The sequence below is a fragment of the Chamaea fasciata genome, unplaced genomic scaffold (assembly GCF_029207755.1).
Source record: "Chamaea fasciata isolate MVZ Bird 193981 ecotype frontalis unplaced genomic scaffold, bChaFas1.0.hap1 SCAF_6, whole genome shotgun sequence".
NCBI lineage: Eukaryota > Metazoa > Chordata > Aves > Passeriformes > Sylviidae > Chamaea > Chamaea fasciata.
In genome coordinates, this window is record NW_027094091.1 from 46,282,666 (window position 1) to 46,301,608 (window position 18,943).

At 41.9% G+C, this 18,943-nt stretch overlaps 2 protein-coding genes across 4 annotated transcripts in view; one reads left to right on the plus strand and one right to left on the minus strand.

Annotated features, from left to right (window-relative positions):
* Positions 1 to 2,998: 2,998 nt before the first annotated feature.
* CASP6 (caspase 6) lies at positions 2,999 to 12,412 on the plus strand. 3 transcript variants are annotated; one of them, XM_066186241.1, is made up of 8 exons: positions 2,999 to 3,111; positions 4,179 to 4,220; positions 4,974 to 5,016; positions 6,772 to 6,921; positions 7,353 to 7,429; positions 7,873 to 8,048; positions 9,965 to 10,121; positions 11,011 to 12,412. In XM_066186241.1, exons 1-8 carry the CDS (start codon positions 3,078 to 3,080, stop codon positions 11,247 to 11,249), a joined length of 918 nt encoding a protein of 305 aa, XP_066042338.1. In that variant the 5' UTR covers positions 2,999 to 3,077; the 3' UTR covers positions 11,250 to 12,412. The 3 variants fall into 3 exon arrangements, with proteins under 3 accessions (XP_066042338.1, XP_066042339.1, XP_066042340.1); XM_066186242.1 differs by having other exon boundaries at positions 2,999 to 3,105; XM_066186243.1 differs by having other exon boundaries at positions 2,999 to 3,105; positions 6,775 to 6,921.
* A 378-nt stretch (positions 12,413 to 12,790) lies between these two features.
* Positions 12,791 to 18,943, minus strand: part of MCUB (mitochondrial calcium uniporter dominant negative subunit beta) — a 46,778-nt gene continuing 40,625 nt past the window's right edge. The window contains exons 4-8 of the mRNA XM_066186240.1: positions 17,371 to 17,475; positions 17,001 to 17,161; positions 16,101 to 16,304; positions 13,959 to 14,075; positions 12,791 to 12,993 (exon numbers count right to left, since the gene is read on the minus strand). Of these exons, the coding sequence (XP_066042337.1) occupies positions 12,916 to 12,993; positions 13,959 to 14,075; positions 16,101 to 16,304; positions 17,001 to 17,161; positions 17,371 to 17,475 (665 nt within the window). The 3' untranslated portion in view covers positions 12,791 to 12,915. The remainder of the gene's footprint in view (positions 12,994 to 13,958; positions 14,076 to 16,100; positions 16,305 to 17,000; positions 17,162 to 17,370; positions 17,476 to 18,943) is intronic.

The following is an 18,943-nucleotide window of genomic DNA, read 5'->3' on the forward strand; positions in this document are numbered from 1 at the left end:
TTCCAAACCACTGTAATTCAACTAGATGTTTTATTGAATTCTGTACAAAGGGGCTTAAACTAGGTGCTTAAATGAATGCATATCCTGGATTTGGATGGGATAGAGTTAATTTTGTTCCTAGTAGCTGATGAAGTGGTGTCTTTTGGATGTAGTGTGGGAATAATGGTGGTAACTGCACTGATGATTCAGTTGCTGCTGAGCAGTGCTTACCTTAAATCTGGGACTTCTCAGTTTAACATACTCTGCCAGTGAGGAGATGCACGAGAAACTGGAAGGAAGCATGGCCAGGACAGCCGACCCAAGCTGCCCAAAGGAGTATTTCACACCACAGAGCATCATGCCCAGTGGGGAATGGGGAATTTACATCCTGATCAGCCGGTAGGCACCAACCGCTGCTTGGAGACTGGACAGGGGATGGTGAGCAACTATACTGTGTGTCACTTGTCTGTCTTGGAGTTTATTCATCTCTCTCTCTTATCCTTTTCACTTTTATTATTATTTTTGTTTACTTTATTTCAGTTACTAAAGTGTTCTTACCTAAACCCATGAATTTTACTTTTTCTGATTCTCCTTCTCCCTATCCCTTGTGTGTGTGTCTCTGTGTGTGTACACATATATACTTAGTCACTGGCTGGGGTTAAACCACAACAACACAGGAAATTTTCACTGTTGGAAAGAGCTGGGTTTTGTACCCTCCTGTACTGACCTGTAATTATACCATGAAAGCCTCCCAGAGTTTCTTTCAAACCATGTAAAATGCTGAAAAGAGCTTTAATAGTGCTGGATAGCACTTTGATAGTTCTTCTTGCAAACCACAGGAGGAATTTCACTTCTTCCTGGTAGTCTTTACTTTGCACAAGCTTTTCCTGCAGCAGAAATCCTCGATTAGAGTTACCTGCAAGTTATACAAGATGCATTTTGCAGACCATAACCCTAAGATGAAGGCTAGCTATCACCCCCAGGATTAATCATATCATTTAAGGACTTACATACAGATGTTGATATAGATATTTGCAAAAATGTAATACTTGTCCTGCTTGTGGAAGGTAATGTTTTCCCTCGCAGCTGATACAATGCTGTGTTTTGTTTTAAGGATGAGAATTATGTTGATGAAACACAGCTTCTCCTGCTGTCCTGCCAGGGAGGAGGCTGATGTGCACAAGGATTTGGGAGCAGACACAGCCAGGTCAGCAGACCCCAGCTGACCCTAGGGATATCCCACACCCCCTGAAATCATGCTGAACAATAAAACTGGGGGGGAGTTGATCAGGGAAGGGCACTGATCACTCCTCGGGGACTGGCTGGGCATCGATCAGTGAGTGGTGAGCAGCTATACTGTGTGTCACTCGTCTTGCATATCCTTTTATTACTGTTTTCCCCTCCTCTCCTGTTAAACTGACCTTACCTTTTTTTCTGATTTTCCCCTTCATCCTACGGGGGGGAGTGACTGAACAGCTCTGTGGTGTTTAGCTTCATGCTGGATTAAAGCATAACAATACTATAGATAGCGGCTCATTTAACTCAATAACGCAAGTTTTTGTGTAGTCGGTAATACTGTACGGCAGTGTGTCCACAATCGAACTTCGTTCTTCAGACTGCAGTTCTGATCCATCCATAATGCTGTGTCCAAAAAGTACCCACCTGCTGGGAAGCCACCCCAACAATCTGAAAGTGTTTCCTGACGAATAGGCATGTCTGACAATGAAAGTTTCGTATATTAATTACACGAGCAGGAAACGCGCACCAGCCCAGCGCTACCTGGGGCTGCACACACTGCGATCGAGTTACCGGTGACTCATCTGAGCACTGCGGCTGAGGCTGCTCTTAGCCTCCAGCAAAACAAAGCAGAGAAAAACTGTCTTACAAGGACCTAAGTGAAACTGTTGAACTGAGCAACACGGCTGGTACGAGTTCATACTGCTGCTACAGAGTCCTAGATTTTGTTTCTGCAGCTGCTACTTCACACGGGAGTCTTGCTGCCAGGGCGTCCAGGGGCAACTCTAGCGTGAGCTGTGAGAGCTGGAATTTGAGTTGCCTAAAAATGAATCTGTTTGGTAGGAGTCTAAATGTTACCCCGTATAAGATGCAGACTTTGTGATAGTGTTATGCTCTAACTCAAGTGTGCGCAAAGACAACTGAAACAAAGTTCTATCTTGATCCAGCTGCCTACTGGCACTCTGAGAGTAACAAATCTGAGCAAGAGAAAAACAAGCAAAGGTAATTAAAAATACCCATGGCTCCTTTAATCAAAGGGAGACATCTTGTCTAAAACCTTTGCAAGAAGCCTGGGTAAAACCAGACTGGGTAAAACTGCCTATAATTCCGCTCTAAATCTGCTTCTTTTTGTGCTTGTAGCAGCACCCTCTTAAGTCCACGTTCATATCTGAGGTTATCTCAAAGTAGGCTGGATAGAAAATTCACATCCCTCTAGGGTACAGTCTGTGAAGCTCTTATACAGAAGAATGGGGGTTTGTCATTGGCTGTGGTTTAGAAACTTGTTTGATATGCAGCTGATCAGTGACCGGGAAGTGCCGCATGATTCCCGGTTGGGGAATACTCGTTAAGGTATCTGGGCACTCTCGTCAATACCTTGTCACTCGCTTCACAGTTCCGAAAAATCATCAAAGAGAACTGAAGTGAGAACAGAGCAAAGCTACAGAATGATCCACACATCCAAACCTCAGACAAGGGTCGAGTGTGGGTGCCCGAGTGAAAACGCACTTGGAGCAACAGCAGCCTTACAGGAAATAAAACACTCTGCGCCTGAAATGGGAATTTGAGCACAGTTTTGAAAAATTTAAACCAAGTGAACACGGGAGGCTGTCATCGCATTTCAGGACGATGGTTTTGTCGAAGCCAGTGCGGTGGCTGCAGCACCCCCTCAGGAGGCACGTCACGCACTTTTAACACTTCATCCTTGCGCTTTCCCGGATCCATCCTGGCGGAGGCGGCCGGCACGAGAGCAAAGGGCGAGAAGCGCCCGCCCCCGGAAGGCACAGGAAAGGAGGAGCGCAGAAGGCTTTGCTCGGTTCGGCGGGGTTTGTGCCGGTGTGCAGTCGCTGCCTCGGTCCACGGCGATGTCGGGCTCGGAGCGGCAGGCGGCGGGTGCGTGTGAGCAGGGGAAGGGCCGGGACGCGGCGGGGAAGGGCCGGCACACGCCGCTTGTTGGGATCCTGCCGGAGCCAGCGCGGAGCAGGAGCGGGGTGGGGAATGCCTGCCAGGGGCCGGGGGCAGCGACCGGGCTTTCCCCCGAGTGGGAGCGCTGCCCGGAGGGCGCTGCCGGCGCTCATGGGGAGCGGGACCTGTGCTTCTGTCCTTCCTTCCTTCCAGAGGAGGAGGAAGGGGACGGGGAAGGTGCCAGGAGGAGGACGGCGGGTGCCAACGAGGAAATGGTTTTGCACGTAAATGCCCCGCACCCCGTCGGTGCAAAATCCGACCGGCTTCCCGCCACGGCCGCGGGACTTGAAGGCGAGGAAGGTCCCCGGCGCGCAACAGGAGGACAGCAGAAGTCAGGGCAGCAAAACTTGGTTCCCGGAGATGCAGCCAGGCTTAAAGGAACTTCTTTTGTGTGCCATTCGGTTGTTTCTAAGTGCCTTGTCCTTTGGTCTCGATGGTAGACCTGTTGAGATGAAAACGCATCCAGGGAAAGATGCTGTGAGATTCCAGTGTAACCTTGTGATTACCTGATTTTTTATTCCTTTGGAGCAATCCATCTTCACGAAATTAAAGACCAGTAGTCCCGCTGGTCTCAATCAGATTTTAGAACAAACTTGTTTCTGTGGAAGACAAACAGAAAACTTTTCATAAATCATGATAATTCAAATAGTGTTTACCTGAGTGAAGCTGCGCTATGAGAGTGACGATGAAAAGCCAAAGACTAGGAAGTTACTAAACGGGATTAAATTAACAGGAAATCCATCTTTTCCTAGTTCCCTGTAGTCCAGGAATTCTATTTGTCCTGTGTCTTCATGTTCTCTCTTAAAGTTGGATGAAGAAAATTTTGTGATGTTTTGGGGGGGGAGTGGATGGCAAGAACTTTTGTCCTCTATCGATACATAGCTCTGTTCATTTTGCAAAAGGCATTAATAACATTAGAAAAATTGATGTGAAAAGCTAGTATCTCACGTGCAAAGCAGTTTGTAAAATACATGTACATGTGACTCTTCTTATAATTGCAGGCCATGTCCAGCTGGATAGCAGACCTATATTACCCACCAAAGGTATAGTCTTGTATACAGTTCTCATAATGTGGTAGTGAGTCCCTACCAGGAGTAGCAGTGATTCAATAGCCCACTGAGATGCTTAAGTGAGAGGAACAAGTATTTTGGCCTAACCATCTGCAAGTCTGCAGTTCTGCACACTCCCAAGATGTGCATGTTCATTGTTGTGCCCACACAGTTACTTTTATGTCCATTCTGTACTGGAGGCACTTAAAGTCTGTATAGTTCAGCAGAAGAAAATGTTTAAATCTTGCATCTTCTCAGTTGTCAATAGCTATTACACTGTCTGTTGTGACTCATGTGCTGTATCCAACCTCAAAGAGAATGCTTAGCTTTGTATTAGCAGCATTACTGAAAGGAAAGAAACAGCAGTGTATTTTCAAACTTTGTAGAATTGTAACTATTGAGTTAAGAGTATCTTTAAAAAAATGCACCCAGCTAGTTAGTTATATAGAACCATAATCTCTGAATATGTTTATAGAGGTACAGATATACACAGACAGATAGAAAATATGCATGTCTTGACCACCTGAAATTCAGACTGTTGGAGTCAGCACTTCCAGGTGAGCCTTCAGAAGCTGTGGGTGCATTAATGAGGCTGTTTACCTGCATGCCTACTTACCTGATGCGTGAATGAGCTTTTGGTTCACTTTAACCACTAAACTTTAAGGCTGGATGCATAAGTTCAAATTGGTTTTGTTTGTTTTTAATGAATGATTTTGTGGCTACATTACTTTTTGATTTCTCCAACAGATGGAAATGAGAACATCGCAGGAGTAGATGCACTAAATACAAGGTAAAGTCCTGGTGGCAGAGGCAGAGATGTCCCAAGGGACTGAGGTCAGTGCAGCGTTTTCTGATTTTTGTTAAGAATTCAACAGAATTTTTTGACCCAACTCCACCCACTTACAAAGCATGTTTCTAGTTTTAGCTCCACCAGATGCAGGAGCACCCTTATTGTGAAGGCATGTGGAAGGGACTATGAAGAGTGTTGTCTTTTTATTTTAGGCAATGTGCAGAACCCATCACAATCTCAGGAGCCACTGGACAGACTAAGTGGTAGATTGTAGCACAGGAATGTATTCCTCTGGAAAGAGAGGAAATGGACCATGGAACAGTGATTCCATGAAAGCCCTGAAAACAGTAAACTACTTGTATGGTAACTTTGCCTCATCCATACAGCTGAGTAGAGAAGACTATATAGGGAATCACCCTTCAGTGGTCATTCACAGGATCCAGCGACCAAACTGTCCAAAATCCCTACTAGCCATGCACCTAGCCAAATCCTGAGGAAGAGAAATTGACAAAATCTGAAAAAAATCTGGTACCGGTACAGGCTAAATTGTTCAAGGTTAAATTTATAAAATTTGTAATCTAATTACGAGGCTAAATTTTATAATCTTTGAATTTATCATGTTCGGTACTCAGAATGGGAAGAATGTGATAAAGCACCCAACTTCCATTATTGGTTATCCAGCCAGCATTGTAGAACATTTTAGAAGCTCCCTGACTTTGAACAGTCATCCTAAATTCCTGTTCTCTGTCTGAATTCTTATGTAGATCTTACAAAAAGATGTTTCATTAAGGGGATTCTCTTAACAAAGTGGAGAAGCAGAGATAGCCTGCAGGTAATGATGGTAATTTTGTTGTGAAACAAAAGCATTTGCCCATGAAACTCTGATCTTGAATATCTGCAGGCAAATATTCTAAGCAACTTTCTCCTGCAATTGCACCAAACCTGAATATTCCATAGCAGGAAAAGAAGTATTAACATGGCAAAAAATGACTGCTCTGACCAGAGCCAGTCCGAGGGAGCATGACCTGGACTCTCATTCCGTGTACCTCGAACTCCGGACCTGTCTATTGCCAGAGTTGTTGCCAGAAGTGTTTCAGTTTCTGTTTTCTGCACCGGTAACTACAAAAGCAGAAAGATTGTCTGCTTTGTCTTTCTAATTACAGCCATGTCAACACTTAGGATCTTTTTGGGTCCAAGTGTTGGCATGACTGTGGGTCCACAGCCAAGTCCAGAGTGTGCTGTCACACATCCTATGCTGTGTTTTTGCTCATAAACCAATATATTGTGGAATGCTACACCCAAACACACAGGTATTTTTGTTCTCTGCCATGATAAAGTCCTCTACTTAGAAGCTGGGTAGGTCATTTATTCTGTCCTTAAGAAGACCTCTGTCCTTCAGCTTTAGGATTTTGTGGGCTGGTTGCTAAAAACTTAGATGAACCATTGTCATAGCTTTCATTTCATTAGGGTAAATAATAAACATTTGTTCTCCTTTTGCAAGATACACTACACTTAGCACCTCATCCCCAGTTTATAGGCTATTGATTACAATGCACCACTTGATTTACTTAGAAGAAGCAAATCACAGGCAGCGATAGTTCCAAATAAGTACGTGTGTACTATTCAATTATGTTAACATTTAGCTAAACACATAACATGGAGAATTGGAGCCAATATGCATGGAGAAATGCACCAATATTTGCCTTAACTAACGAAACAGCCTCATTTACCAAGAATGTTTTCCATCTGTGGCAGCAGACAATCACTTGATCCTGCAGTGGAATACCAAATGAACCATAAAAGAAGAGGAGTTGCATTAATCTTCAATCACGAGTACTTTTTTTGGGGTTTAATGCTGTCAGGCAGACCTGGGACTATGGCAGACAGAGACAATCTGAAACACAGGTAAGAAACTTGGTTGTTCTACTAACACTTAAAAAACCCTAAACTTTAGAAACCATGTTCAAATGAAGGAGTTACCTAAATCCTGTGTTTAAGTAAAGACAGGAAGATTTTGCAGACACAGCACCTATGCAACTTGGGTGAAGAAAGCTCTAATTAAAATGCTTCAAGGCACATTTGTTTTAGGTCACAGAAACTGCTGGCACAAATCCTATGAGTTCAGTGAGTCCGGAGCTTACTTTGGACAAACTCTTTGAAGTAACTTCAGGTGTTAGACTTGACACCAGTTTGAATTCAAAATCAACTTTAGTAGTTTTGTTCATAAATAATGTGTAAGAGTATTCATTCCCCCAGAGGCAAAGAAACTGAGTTAGTTGCAAGTGATATATAATTTGAGCAAGATTTTTACTAACACTGCTCTGTTCTAACAATAGTTTGACAGACCTTGGGTTTGAAGTCAGACATTTTGATGATCTAAATGCAGAAGATGTGAAGCAGAAAATTAAAGAAGGTGAGAGACTATGTATTGGTTATGTCTAAATTACTGCAGCGGAATTCCCAGATACTTTTTCTTCCAATCTCTCTGTTCATCTAACAAAATAAATTTCTGTGCTCAAGGAATTTAACATTAAAAGGACTTGAAGGTTAGACTGAAGATTATTTTATTGCAGTATAAGTGAAGCTTCTGTGGAGAGAACTAATTAAGTCACTAAAAGCTGAAAGGTGGTACATGCAGCTGGGAGAAGATAACTACATTCTTTTTTTTATGGTTAGTGGCCCTTCAGCCAGGTTGAATCAATGCACCTTGAAATCTCTGTAGTATGGCTGTACCTGAAAATAGCATCCATTTGAAAAAGGACTGACTGGGGATTAAATGATATGATACAAATGTACAATGTTTTTTAGACTTGAATATGACTGTTTTGTCATTTGAACACTACTTGACTATTTCAGCCTCCATTGATGACCACAGTGATGCTGACTGCTTTGTGTGTGTATTCCTGAGTCATGGTGAGGATGATCACATATATGCACGTAATGGCAAAATCAAAATTCAGGAAATCACAGACATGTTCAGAGGAGACAAGTGCCCGAGTTTGATAGGAAAACCAAAGATATTTATCATTCAGGTAAGATGTCTGTTTCTGAATTCAGTGTAGTTAACACTGACTTGTGTCCTCCTGCAATACTGATGTCAGTTTTCATGATGCAGTCTTTCCACAAGGCATTTAAGACAAGGATTCTTCTCTTTTTATTAGAAACCCTAATGTACACTACTGTTGAAATTATCAATACAGCTGTATTTAATAAGTAATTTTACAAAAAGAAACACAAATTAAGCCCATGTCAGATCGAGAGTCAGTGTGTATTTAATAGCAGTGAAGGCAGTACCAGGGTTTTTTGAGAAAGTTCTGTGCAGCCTCAGCTCAGTTCCTGTTGGTCACAGCCCTAGGCTAAGCTGATAAGCTGTCAAACCTTTGTATCTTCATTGCTTCCTTCCAAACAAATCCCTTTACCTGATCCTCAGTGAAGTTGGGTGCTGTGTTGGGTTGTCTGTTTTCATTTTTTTTTTAATGGGACTTTCTGGTTGGTTGGTTTTTGTGGTGGATTTTCATTTGCTGTTGTTCTTGGTTGGTTGTTTTTTTGTCTATGACCTATACTTGGCATCTCTGTAGAATCTAGAGAATCAAACCAAGGCTTTATTGTCTCAGGAATATTGTTTGTGCTAAGTGGTCAGATAATAACCATATGTAGCCTCCTGTTTCCTTCCTTGGTTCCTCAGGAGGTCTCTGGTCCAGCCTCCTGTTCAAAGCAGAGTCATGGTGTCAAACCAGCTCATGCAGGGCTTTATCCCCTCTTTATCCAGATTACAATTAGCAAACTCATATATGAACCTGGCCTTCAACAGATTGTAATTGTAGTCGTTTACAGACTAATTCTAAGTATTATTTTTTCTTTTTCTTTTTTTTTTTTCCCAAATGAAAGTTTCCTTAGGGCACAGGGTTGCTGCAAGAAGCAGCATCTTGTTAATTCACCTTTCATTAGGACTCATTCAGATTTCCATTAGTAATGCTCCTTTGTATCTTTTGAGTGTGTTCTCACCTTGTTATCCTCCAGGTGTTGCCTTTCTGCATCACTGACAATAGTGGGGTCAGTACTGACTTCTCACAAGAAACCCTCCCTCAACACACACACACTTGAGACTGCACTAAGAGCAGAAGTGTAACAGCATGTAATGATGGCTGTGCTTCAGAGCAGTAATTCAACACTGCCTTGCCAGCAAGGGACGCAGTTTTCTTCCTCTCTACTCAGCACTGCTGAGGCTGCATCTGAAGTATTGAGTCCAATCCTGAGCTCCGCAGTCGGAGAAAAATACACTTACTGGAGTGAGTCCTGCAAAGGCCACACAGATGATTATGGGACTCTGGAGCATGTTTGATACGAGGAGAGGCTGAGAGAGCTGGACTGTTCAGCTCAGAGGAGATGGCTCAGGGGAATCTTACCAATGTTCTAAACACCTGGTGGGAGGGAATAAGACGGAGACAGGCTCTCTTCAGTTGTACCCAAGTGACAGGTTAAGAGGCACCTGGAACAAACTTAAACACACAAAATTTCACCTCAAGACAAGAAAACACTTTTTTTTTTTTTTTAATGTGAGGTTGCTCAGACACTGGAAGAGGTCACCCATACAGATTGTGGAGTCTCCACTTATGAAGATCCTCAAAAGCTGACTGGACATAGTCGTGGCCAACATGCTATAGCTAACCCTGCTTCAGTCAGGGGGTTGGACTAGATTATCTCAAGAGATCACCTAGAATTAGATGATCTTCCAGAATTAGTGATTCTGAGATCATCTTCGAGCTTTCAGTGGACTTTGTCCCCAACATTTTAAGTGATAGAGAAGTAAATGAGTCTTTCTGAAGGCAGAGTCATGGTGATGTGGCACACCTAGCTGAACAGAAGTGGGTCTGCTTAGTGTCAGAATTTATCATATTAACAGTGAGCTCGGCAGGGGTGCAGGCATAACAACTCTTCTCACCAACAGGCCTGCCGAGGTGATAAACATGATGACGCAGTCGTTGCTCATGATTCAATAGACAGCAGCAGTGAATCCCCTGTCAATAAGATTGAAGTGGATGCAGCTTGTGTCTATACTCTGCCTACTGGTGCAGACTTTATCATGTGCTACTCTGTGGCACAAGGTAAGTTCTAGTATTGTACATCCAGTGTCTGATACTGTAACAACCCTGAACACTTCTTCATTTTGCAGTCCAAAAAATTAGAACAGTTCCAGGTCATCTGATTTACATGCCTGATAAGTAGCTACTTGTCTGGAAAAAAATGTTACGTGCTGTCGCCCTGATTCTTTAGCCTTCTGATGACTGTTTACATATTTCTAGTGGAGTCTCTCATGAATGTAACATAAACAAGTAGATTGTTTTCATTCCAGTCTCTAATGGACTGGTGAACTGACCACTAGGATCAAAAAAGTGTTCCTCTCATCTCCCAATCCTTGACCAAACTTCAAATCCTATTTGAATCACAAATGATAATAAACTTTCTCTCTTTCTCAGCTCACCTCTGAACCTGAGTGAGTGTGGTTCTTTCGTGTCCTTACCAGCGACAACCTGCTAAGGAAAAAGTGAAAGTAAATTATCAAGGTGCATTAAATTTTCCAAACAAAATCATTGCCATCAGTCTTGCGGCTGAGCTGCCTCCTGACAGCAAACATCCATCTCGTTTCCAGGACTCTGGTGGCTTATAAATTTCTCTGCACTACATGGCTGTTCTCTGCAGTCTCCCCATGTATGTTGTCCTCAGTCCCATCTGCTCTCTTACAAAGTGGAGATGCAGTCCTGTAAGCAACCAATCCCTGAATCATGTTTCTCTTAGCTGAGCACTACAAGTGCTATCAAAGCCATTTCCCATCTACAATTTGCAGTGGAATTATGTAACTGGCAAAGTAAGAGTTACAGCCGTTAGTAATTCCTTATAGATGGTAGCTAGCAAACAGTGACTCTCATAAATATTTTCCCAAGAGGTATCACTACTTACATTTGGATCTAATTTTATCTTCTTTTTCTACTCTAGGCTACTATTCTTATCGTGACACTAAAAATGGCTCCTGGTACATCCAAGATTTGTGTGAGACCCTTAGGAAGCATGGATCTTCCTTGGACTTCATAGACCTTCTTACTCTTGTTAATAGGAAAGTATCATATCGCACAGTGGGTGCGAGCAGAAACATTAATGCTATAGGGAAAAAACAGATTCCTTGTTTTACCTCAATGTTAACTAAAAAATTGTATTTTCATCCAAAATATAAGTAGATTATTTAGCAGTGATGACCATTACTATTACTTGCTGCAGAAGTAAAGAATACCATCTTAGTTGAGGAGACTTAATATTCTGCAAAATTTTCTGTAGAATCACTGGGATCGAACATTACAGTTTGTATAAATAATAGTTTCTAAAATCTTAAAGCAGTTTTACAGTTAAAATTACATCATTTCAGGGAGTTTGGGAAAAATTGACTGGTGCCAAATATTAGAAGGTGCTCAGATTTTATTGAAATTGATGCTCCAGCTAGACTACTTTTTTCTTAAAAGCTTCTTGTTTGATTGCCATCTAATTATTGCACATCTTACTATTTCCAAAACATTTCTAATGTTCCATTAGATTAACTTGTCTTTCTCTAAGAGCACAGTTTTCAGGGAATATGTTTGTAGGGCATGTTTTTAAATTTGTGGAGAGGAGAATCCACCACTTTTGTAGCTTTATTGAGCTTTTTCGACATATATTTTCTTGCAACACTAAAAAGGAACTTAATTCCTTGAATACAGTTATAGCATTAATATAGGATTAATCAAATAGGGTTGATTAATACAGGGTTTCCTTTTGCTTGAATATAATTTATGCTTGAGGCACAATCACAGCTTGCTGGTGCTATGCATCCTCAGGAGAAAAACAGCAGTAGTGAGACGAGACCATGTGTAGCTTGCTCAGGGTGAGCTTGCCTGTCTGTATCTCTAAAGCTAAAGCTGCTGGACAGCCGTAGGCAGGTCTGCAAAATATAACATATGTAAACCTTCATACTTCAGGGCTTTGAGTTGGATCAGGCCTCCTCTTGGCCCTGGAGAAGATCAGCCATTCCTCTGTCATTGTCTACATAAAAGGGATGGTGCATGGTCACCTCAGCCTTTTCAATGGTGCTGATTTGAAGCAAATATTTCTTTTCTTTGTTTTGGGGGTTTGTTTTTTACATTATTAATTGTTCCTCTGAGGGACAACAGAGAACTCAAACTGAGCAAAGTGTCTTAATACACTTTCCTGGGGAAAAAATAATCGGTTTACTGGTTCTGCTTTAGTTAAGTCTTTCCATATACTATGTTCTGAGTCATAAATGTTGTATCTTGCTACACCTACTTTTAAACTTTTATACAACCATGCATGTTTGAATGTTTTGATGAATTCTTTTAATAAAGTGCAACAGTGAAACATAATGACAAGTTTGAGATTCCTTACTTTTTCAGCACTTTTTTCTAAAGAAAGCCTAATTGTCATGCTAATATGAACTTCACCTATGGTGTTACAGTCAATGCACAGACCAGGGAAAAAGAAACGGTAATTGGAGGAAAAGAATCCTTACTACTCCACGGAAAAGTTAATTATCCTATGAGCTACTGTTGTGTTATAGTAAATGGTACTAAAAAGGTTATCCTTGTCTCTTCTATCATTTTACCAGCAGTAAGAATGCCTCCACTGTACTAATGAGATTTGACAAGTATTTTGAAGAACTTTGCTTCAGCAGTTTCTTCATAGGGTTAAAAAGCAAACAAGCAAAATAAACCCAAACCATCAAGTGACCAAATCATTTTTAAAGCTATTTATTGCAACTTTTAAAACTTTAGTGGTCAAAAATACCCAGGTGATATGGAGTAACTAAATGTTCGTCTCAGCTTTGAAAGGGCATCTCCAATATGCACAAAACCAAAGTCAATCCTTGTCACTGATTTCCTGGATGGGAAGCCTCAGGTGCAGAGGTTGGCGCAGACGCCTCAGGGATTCTTCTGCCTGCCAATGAAAGAGAGAGGGGGAGTTCATCCTTCTGCAGCCTCTGTTTTCTCCTCTTTCACACATGCACTGTCTTTCTTTTCTCAAAAAAACCTGGTCCTAGGCAAGGAACCAAACCAATCAAATGGAGGATGCTGAACACTGACAGACCTGCTCAAGTCATGCAGTCTCCAGAGAGAAGCACGAACCCTGCCCATCAACCCACTCACCCACACCCCAAAGTATTATCTTCCTGAAATGACAATTAAAAAATTCACACCCCCAGGCCACTGAAAACCGATCAAACTCTAACATCATGTCAGTTATGGCACGTGATGTTACAACACCCTGAACTATGGGGTTTGGCCAAAATTAGAGGTATTTTCCATTTTCTTTTATGAGATATTGAATACAGGGCTGTCAAGATGGGATGGAGGAGTAATAATTGATGAGTAAGAGATCTGCTACAGCTATTTCATGAAGGCCACCAAATTTCTCCAAGGTGTACATACCACCTTTTCCATCCAGTCATCCATATTCCGTAAATCTAAGTCTTTTACCTAAGGAGCAAGGTTATGATGTCACATGCTGAACTCTGCAAGGCAATCTCTTTCCAAGGAAAGGAGGAGATTGGTTTACCACAGCAGTGCAACAAATATACTGTGCCCAAAATAAATGCAGCTATTGTATCAAATGGCCAAAAATGCAACATTAACTAGAATATGCAAAAAACAGATGTCATGCTGATAAACTCACTTATTTGTTTTAAATGAAATTCATGAAGGTCTGCCTTTCTGATGACCTACAGGAGTAGTCTATACATCAAAGGCAAACTTTGTATGATTATCTGAACAGCTGAAGCTGTCTGACAAGCAATAGACTGTTTTGATATCAAGCCTTGAGGTCAATTTTCTGTTAGCTGAGAGTTTCCTGAAAAAGTCCTAAGCCCAAAGCTGCATCATTATTGAAGAACTGCACTTAATTACCTCTGCTAGGTCCTCTTTGAGCTTGTTGTATCGTTCCACATTAAAACGCTGCTTTTTGGATTTGCGGTGGAAGTAGTGGAGGAACTGCCTGTCCTTGGCTTGAGGATAAATGTAGTCCTGGGGAAGGAAGGAGGACATGGATTTGTGGTTAGCAAGGAAACTGAGGAGAGGTCAGCATGTTAGAAACTCAGCCTGTTTCAGGAAGACTTGCCTTGTCCAGCACCCACGTATGCTTTGTAAGGAGGCTACATATGAAGTTATGCTCTCATGGGTCATAAGGGCTTTCAAACACATAGTAGGAGTCATTTTCATCATGTCTGGAGGAATTTTCAGTTACAATAAACACATAGCATGATCTTCATGACTGGAGCCACCTCAGTAAACAGAGTCTACTTCCAAGGAGTCAGAGAAAGTTCAGAAACTACTTCTTGAGGACTTACTTGGAAGTCTTAAGCAATAGCACAAGCAGCTGTTCAAAAAAGCCAAGTCGTAACCTCTGTATCTACGCACAAAAAGTACGAATGGCTTAGCCCTTCTTAAAAACAGTCAGAAGGAGTAAAACTCACATTCTGAGCCAGCTGTTCATAAAAACACACATCTCCGCTTTACACTGAAGGAACCTAATGTCTCACAAGGTCTATAGATACCATGGTTGTCTTGGGTTTTGTAACCGAAAGAATGTTATTCTATTCCTTCTGTTGGGGCTGAGTGGGTCAGTGTTACTTACCAGATGGTGGAGTGTGGCTTATCTCTCTTCATTGTTCCAAGACCCCCATGGGGATATCTTCTGCTAATGGACCATTAAAGCTCACCAATGACATGACACATTACATCATACTATTGTAAGATGCTCCACACAGGGAGGAGAGCCAAACCATCTTCACCTAGATAAAGTAGCCACAAGTGCCACCTGGTATCCAGTTTTCCACCGATCCCTGGAGGAAGACCGGACCCATCTCACCATTACTGGACCCTTTCTTCGACGGGACCATCTCTACTCCAACAAAGCAACATCTGCCACTCCAGGAGGGCTTACTTTGGACTCCTTCCAACACCCTGACTAACAGGGTATCAGGTTGTATTTCTGACTCTGTCAGGGTTTTCTAGGATTTCTTGTTTGTTTGTTTATTTGCTTGCTTATTCTTCTGTACTACAACATATGTATTATATCCCTAGTAAAGAATTGCTATACCTATTCCCAAAATCTTTGCCTGACAGCCTTTTAATTGCAAATTTATAATAATTTGGAAAAGGGGGGGGAGGGGCTTACATTCCAGGGAGACTCCAACCTTCCCTGGCAGATCCCTGTCTATCTAAACCAAGACAATGGTATAATGGAAGGAAGTGTTAGTTACTCTTCCACATAATTCCACAACAAAAAGAGTTTTCATCATAGAAAGTTCAACATCAAGATGTTCACTTTGAGAGTAAAGTACAGAGCTAAAACAGGAAAAAGAAACATTTCTCTAAGTCTTAACAGGGTGTCAGAACAAGTCCCTGTAGAGAAGCTAAATTAAGATCTGAGCAAACTTTTTGCTTCTACACAATGCCTGCTTCCTGCTCCATTTCAGCTGTCCTGGATTTACCTCCATTCATTCCAAGTCATGGAAAAGCAGTCAGATTATGAAAAGTGGAGTAATAACACTTTTTCAGGCACTAAATATATTTCAGTAATGCAGCTGCCAGAGTTACAAACAGTTTGGTACCTTGCACTGTACATACATAAACTCCAGCAAATAAAAACGACTGTTGGGTGATTTGCTGCTGTAAAGCAGCATTCACAAACTGCCACAGCACTACCAGTTGCTCTCCCGTTACTGCAGTGAGCAAGGTTCCATTTACTATGCAAAGTGATCTACAAACATTTTAAAGGAGAGACTCCTTTCCTCACTTTTCATTCCCCAGGTTATGAAATCTTACCAACAGTAGCTGTGCTCAGTAGCTGGCTCATGTGCAGCAGTACCTGCTTGATTCTGCATAATGTAATGCTTTTATCCAGCTGCATTAGGGATCAAAGCAGTCCCTGTCTGATGGCAAGGCCACTCACTGAATTCTGTTTCCATCAGAGCTCAAATATTATGACTCACAGACTCAGGTTTCCTCCTTTTCAATATTCCAGGCATTTAGAAGACAAGGACTAACCTGCTTGGTGAGAACAAAGTAGGCATAGAAAGCCACGGCACTCCCGTAGGTGATGAAGTACGTGACTGGCTCCATGATGTCCCACGAGTACACCCACCACGTCAGCCATGCCAGCGCTCCCCCCTGAGTTGACATCAGAGCCAGGCCAACCCATAAAAGCCTGGAGGTTTTTGCATCTGCACTGTCCATGATTCTGGCTTTCATCTAAAGAAAAGACATGCAGAAACCCGTTCAAATAAACATGAGTGCGCCTCCGATGAACAGCTGCCCAACTGTGTTTTCTTCCCCGGGCTACATGCTTTCTCAGCATCTCTTACCAACATCTCTAACTGACTTACCCTGCTGAGAAAACAAAAGCACTGAAGTCCAAGGGCAACCAGAGCTTCTTGCCATTGTACACCAAGAATTCCTGCTTTTAATCTCCCCTTCTCACTACAAGGGATCTATGTCTGTTGGATTTCCATTTACCATTCAAGGCAGTTCTGGGTAACACTGAGGCTGGCCCTCATAAAGCAGGAGTCCTGTTGTCCACTATCCTAAGCCACGCATGATGTCAACCCCACTACTCTGGGTTTTTGCTGTCATGGGTATTCAGAACTCATAAAGGAACAGGCGACTTTCAATGACATTTCAACGATTGGCCTCTCAGTCTCAGTACTAGCCATGTTGGTGACAGCTTTCTCCAGCTGTTGCGGTTTCTACCCCATCAATGTCCACAAAAGGAAAAAAAAGAACTGAATTGAAAATAATTTGCATTCTACTTGACTTGACCTCGTTTACATAACAAACAGAACAGACACACCCTACCCATTCATACGGGTTTTCTTCTGTCACAGGACTTACTTCTGATGAAAGGAAATGCTTCTGAGTTTAAAAAAAATAAGTACCCCACTTTCCAACCTGTTCAAGAGGCAAAAGCTCTCCTTTCAGATGGTCCACTTTCTGTAGCAATTCCCTCTCTTTCCTGATCTGGTGATCTTCTAAATGTAGAGCCACAAACAGTCTGTGAACCAAGGACTTGATATCTTCCATTTCAGTAGCATGCTCACTGCTCAGCTTATCTGAAAAGAAAATATTTGCCATATAAACCATTTCAAGAACATACCCTTCTTCATTCTCTCCCCACCTCCAACCCCCAAAGCAGGACCATCCAATGGTAAAAAGACAAAACTAAAGAGAAACACCTTTCTCCCAGGTCCCAGTTTTCAGAGACTTCCCATGTCTTTCACTAAATGAAGTGAGATGATCAGTTATTAAGGATTGCTCTTACCTTTTACAGGAGGTGACACACTATATGCTGTGTTGTTGATAACAAGCTTGAAGTCATTCATCAATAAGATCTCCATCAAGGTTGCATCAGAGATCCTGGTACCATCTGCAGAAGAACTATTTCAGTTCTAGATCACTTATCATGAGGAGTTTTAAACATTAGCAGATAACCCTGCAGAGCAGTGCTGGGGTTCTTCAATAATAATGTTTGGAAGCAACTCTACTTTTAGAACTGGTAGCTAGTACTAAACAGTCAGAAGGAACCCATGGTGTGATTTTTGGGCTTGTCCTGTGCAGGGAATGGAGTTGAACTTTGATGCTCTGGAACCCTTTCCTTCATTTTCTTTTTTTTAAATTCAGAAATTTAAATGAATGGTAGCCCACAAATTTTACACACAATTTTACAGCTCCTATCAAGAAGGAGCTCTGGATTCATTAGCAGGAACATACAACAGTGGCTGCCAGGAGGACACTGGGGTTCAGATGCCCAAGAGCCCCCAGAGTCACACACCACTGTTGATGGACACATCACTGTGGCAGGAGGGTTGGAAAAGCCATGGAGCAGCTGCCCCACAGTAGCTGTTTGAGATGATTCTCATTTTCTATACACAACAGGGGCAGCTTTCCCTGCCCTTGCCAAGGGCTAGGCAGCTTTACTCCCAAGATGAATAACCAAACAGACTACAAAACACCAAGATTTTGTATGCAGATATTTGTCACAGTGCTAGTCCCTCAGCTTCTCCACCTGTCCTCTCACATCCACTACAGAAAGGCTCCACAGACAGCCCCACATCTGCAATTAGTTGTTCACCAGACCCCTGTCCTCAGGCCCCATCTGATGAGGCTTAGACTACTGAACTCTGCAAACAAACGCCCCAGCTGGTCGCCTGCCCACGCTGTGTGAGTAGAAAAGCAAACCCAGAAGCCAATCACATTCAATCCAAAATTTTAATGTGCCCATCCACTCATTTCTTTTTTCTTTTCCAGTGTAATAAAACATCAAGGCTCATTTGCATGTACATTACTAAGGTGATATTTATAACTCTTTCTATAACATTGAAGGGGAAAATGCTTTTGGAAAGAAGTGCCAGACAAGATCTCAGTTCTGGGTGTTCTGAATACACCACTGATTTATAAACATGTGCAACCTTTCATTAACTGCAATAAAGAAAAGTTTTGAGGAAAAGGAGGTATTTTATTTTAGAAAATTCCCCACAGGCTTTAAGCAAAGGATACTTTCAATCCTGTACCTAAACACAAGTGTTCCAATGTGGACAAAGGGTCATTTTTTGTCTACAAAAGGTTTGCAGGATGAAAATCAAATCCACAGGTAATGAAAAGGAGTCATCATACACAGCACTGATAACTTCAGTTAAGGTTAGGTTTCATTTAATGGTTAAATGACACAGAAGTGTGCCTACACTAAATCGAGGCTACATAATTTTTCTTTAATAATTAGTATTTAAGTTCAACTCTCAGTACTTGACCGATAGTTTCTCTTTACAGTATCAGTTTCCTAATAAATTAAGCATCTCAGCTGTTCTATAACATTACAATTGCCTGGCACTTGACAA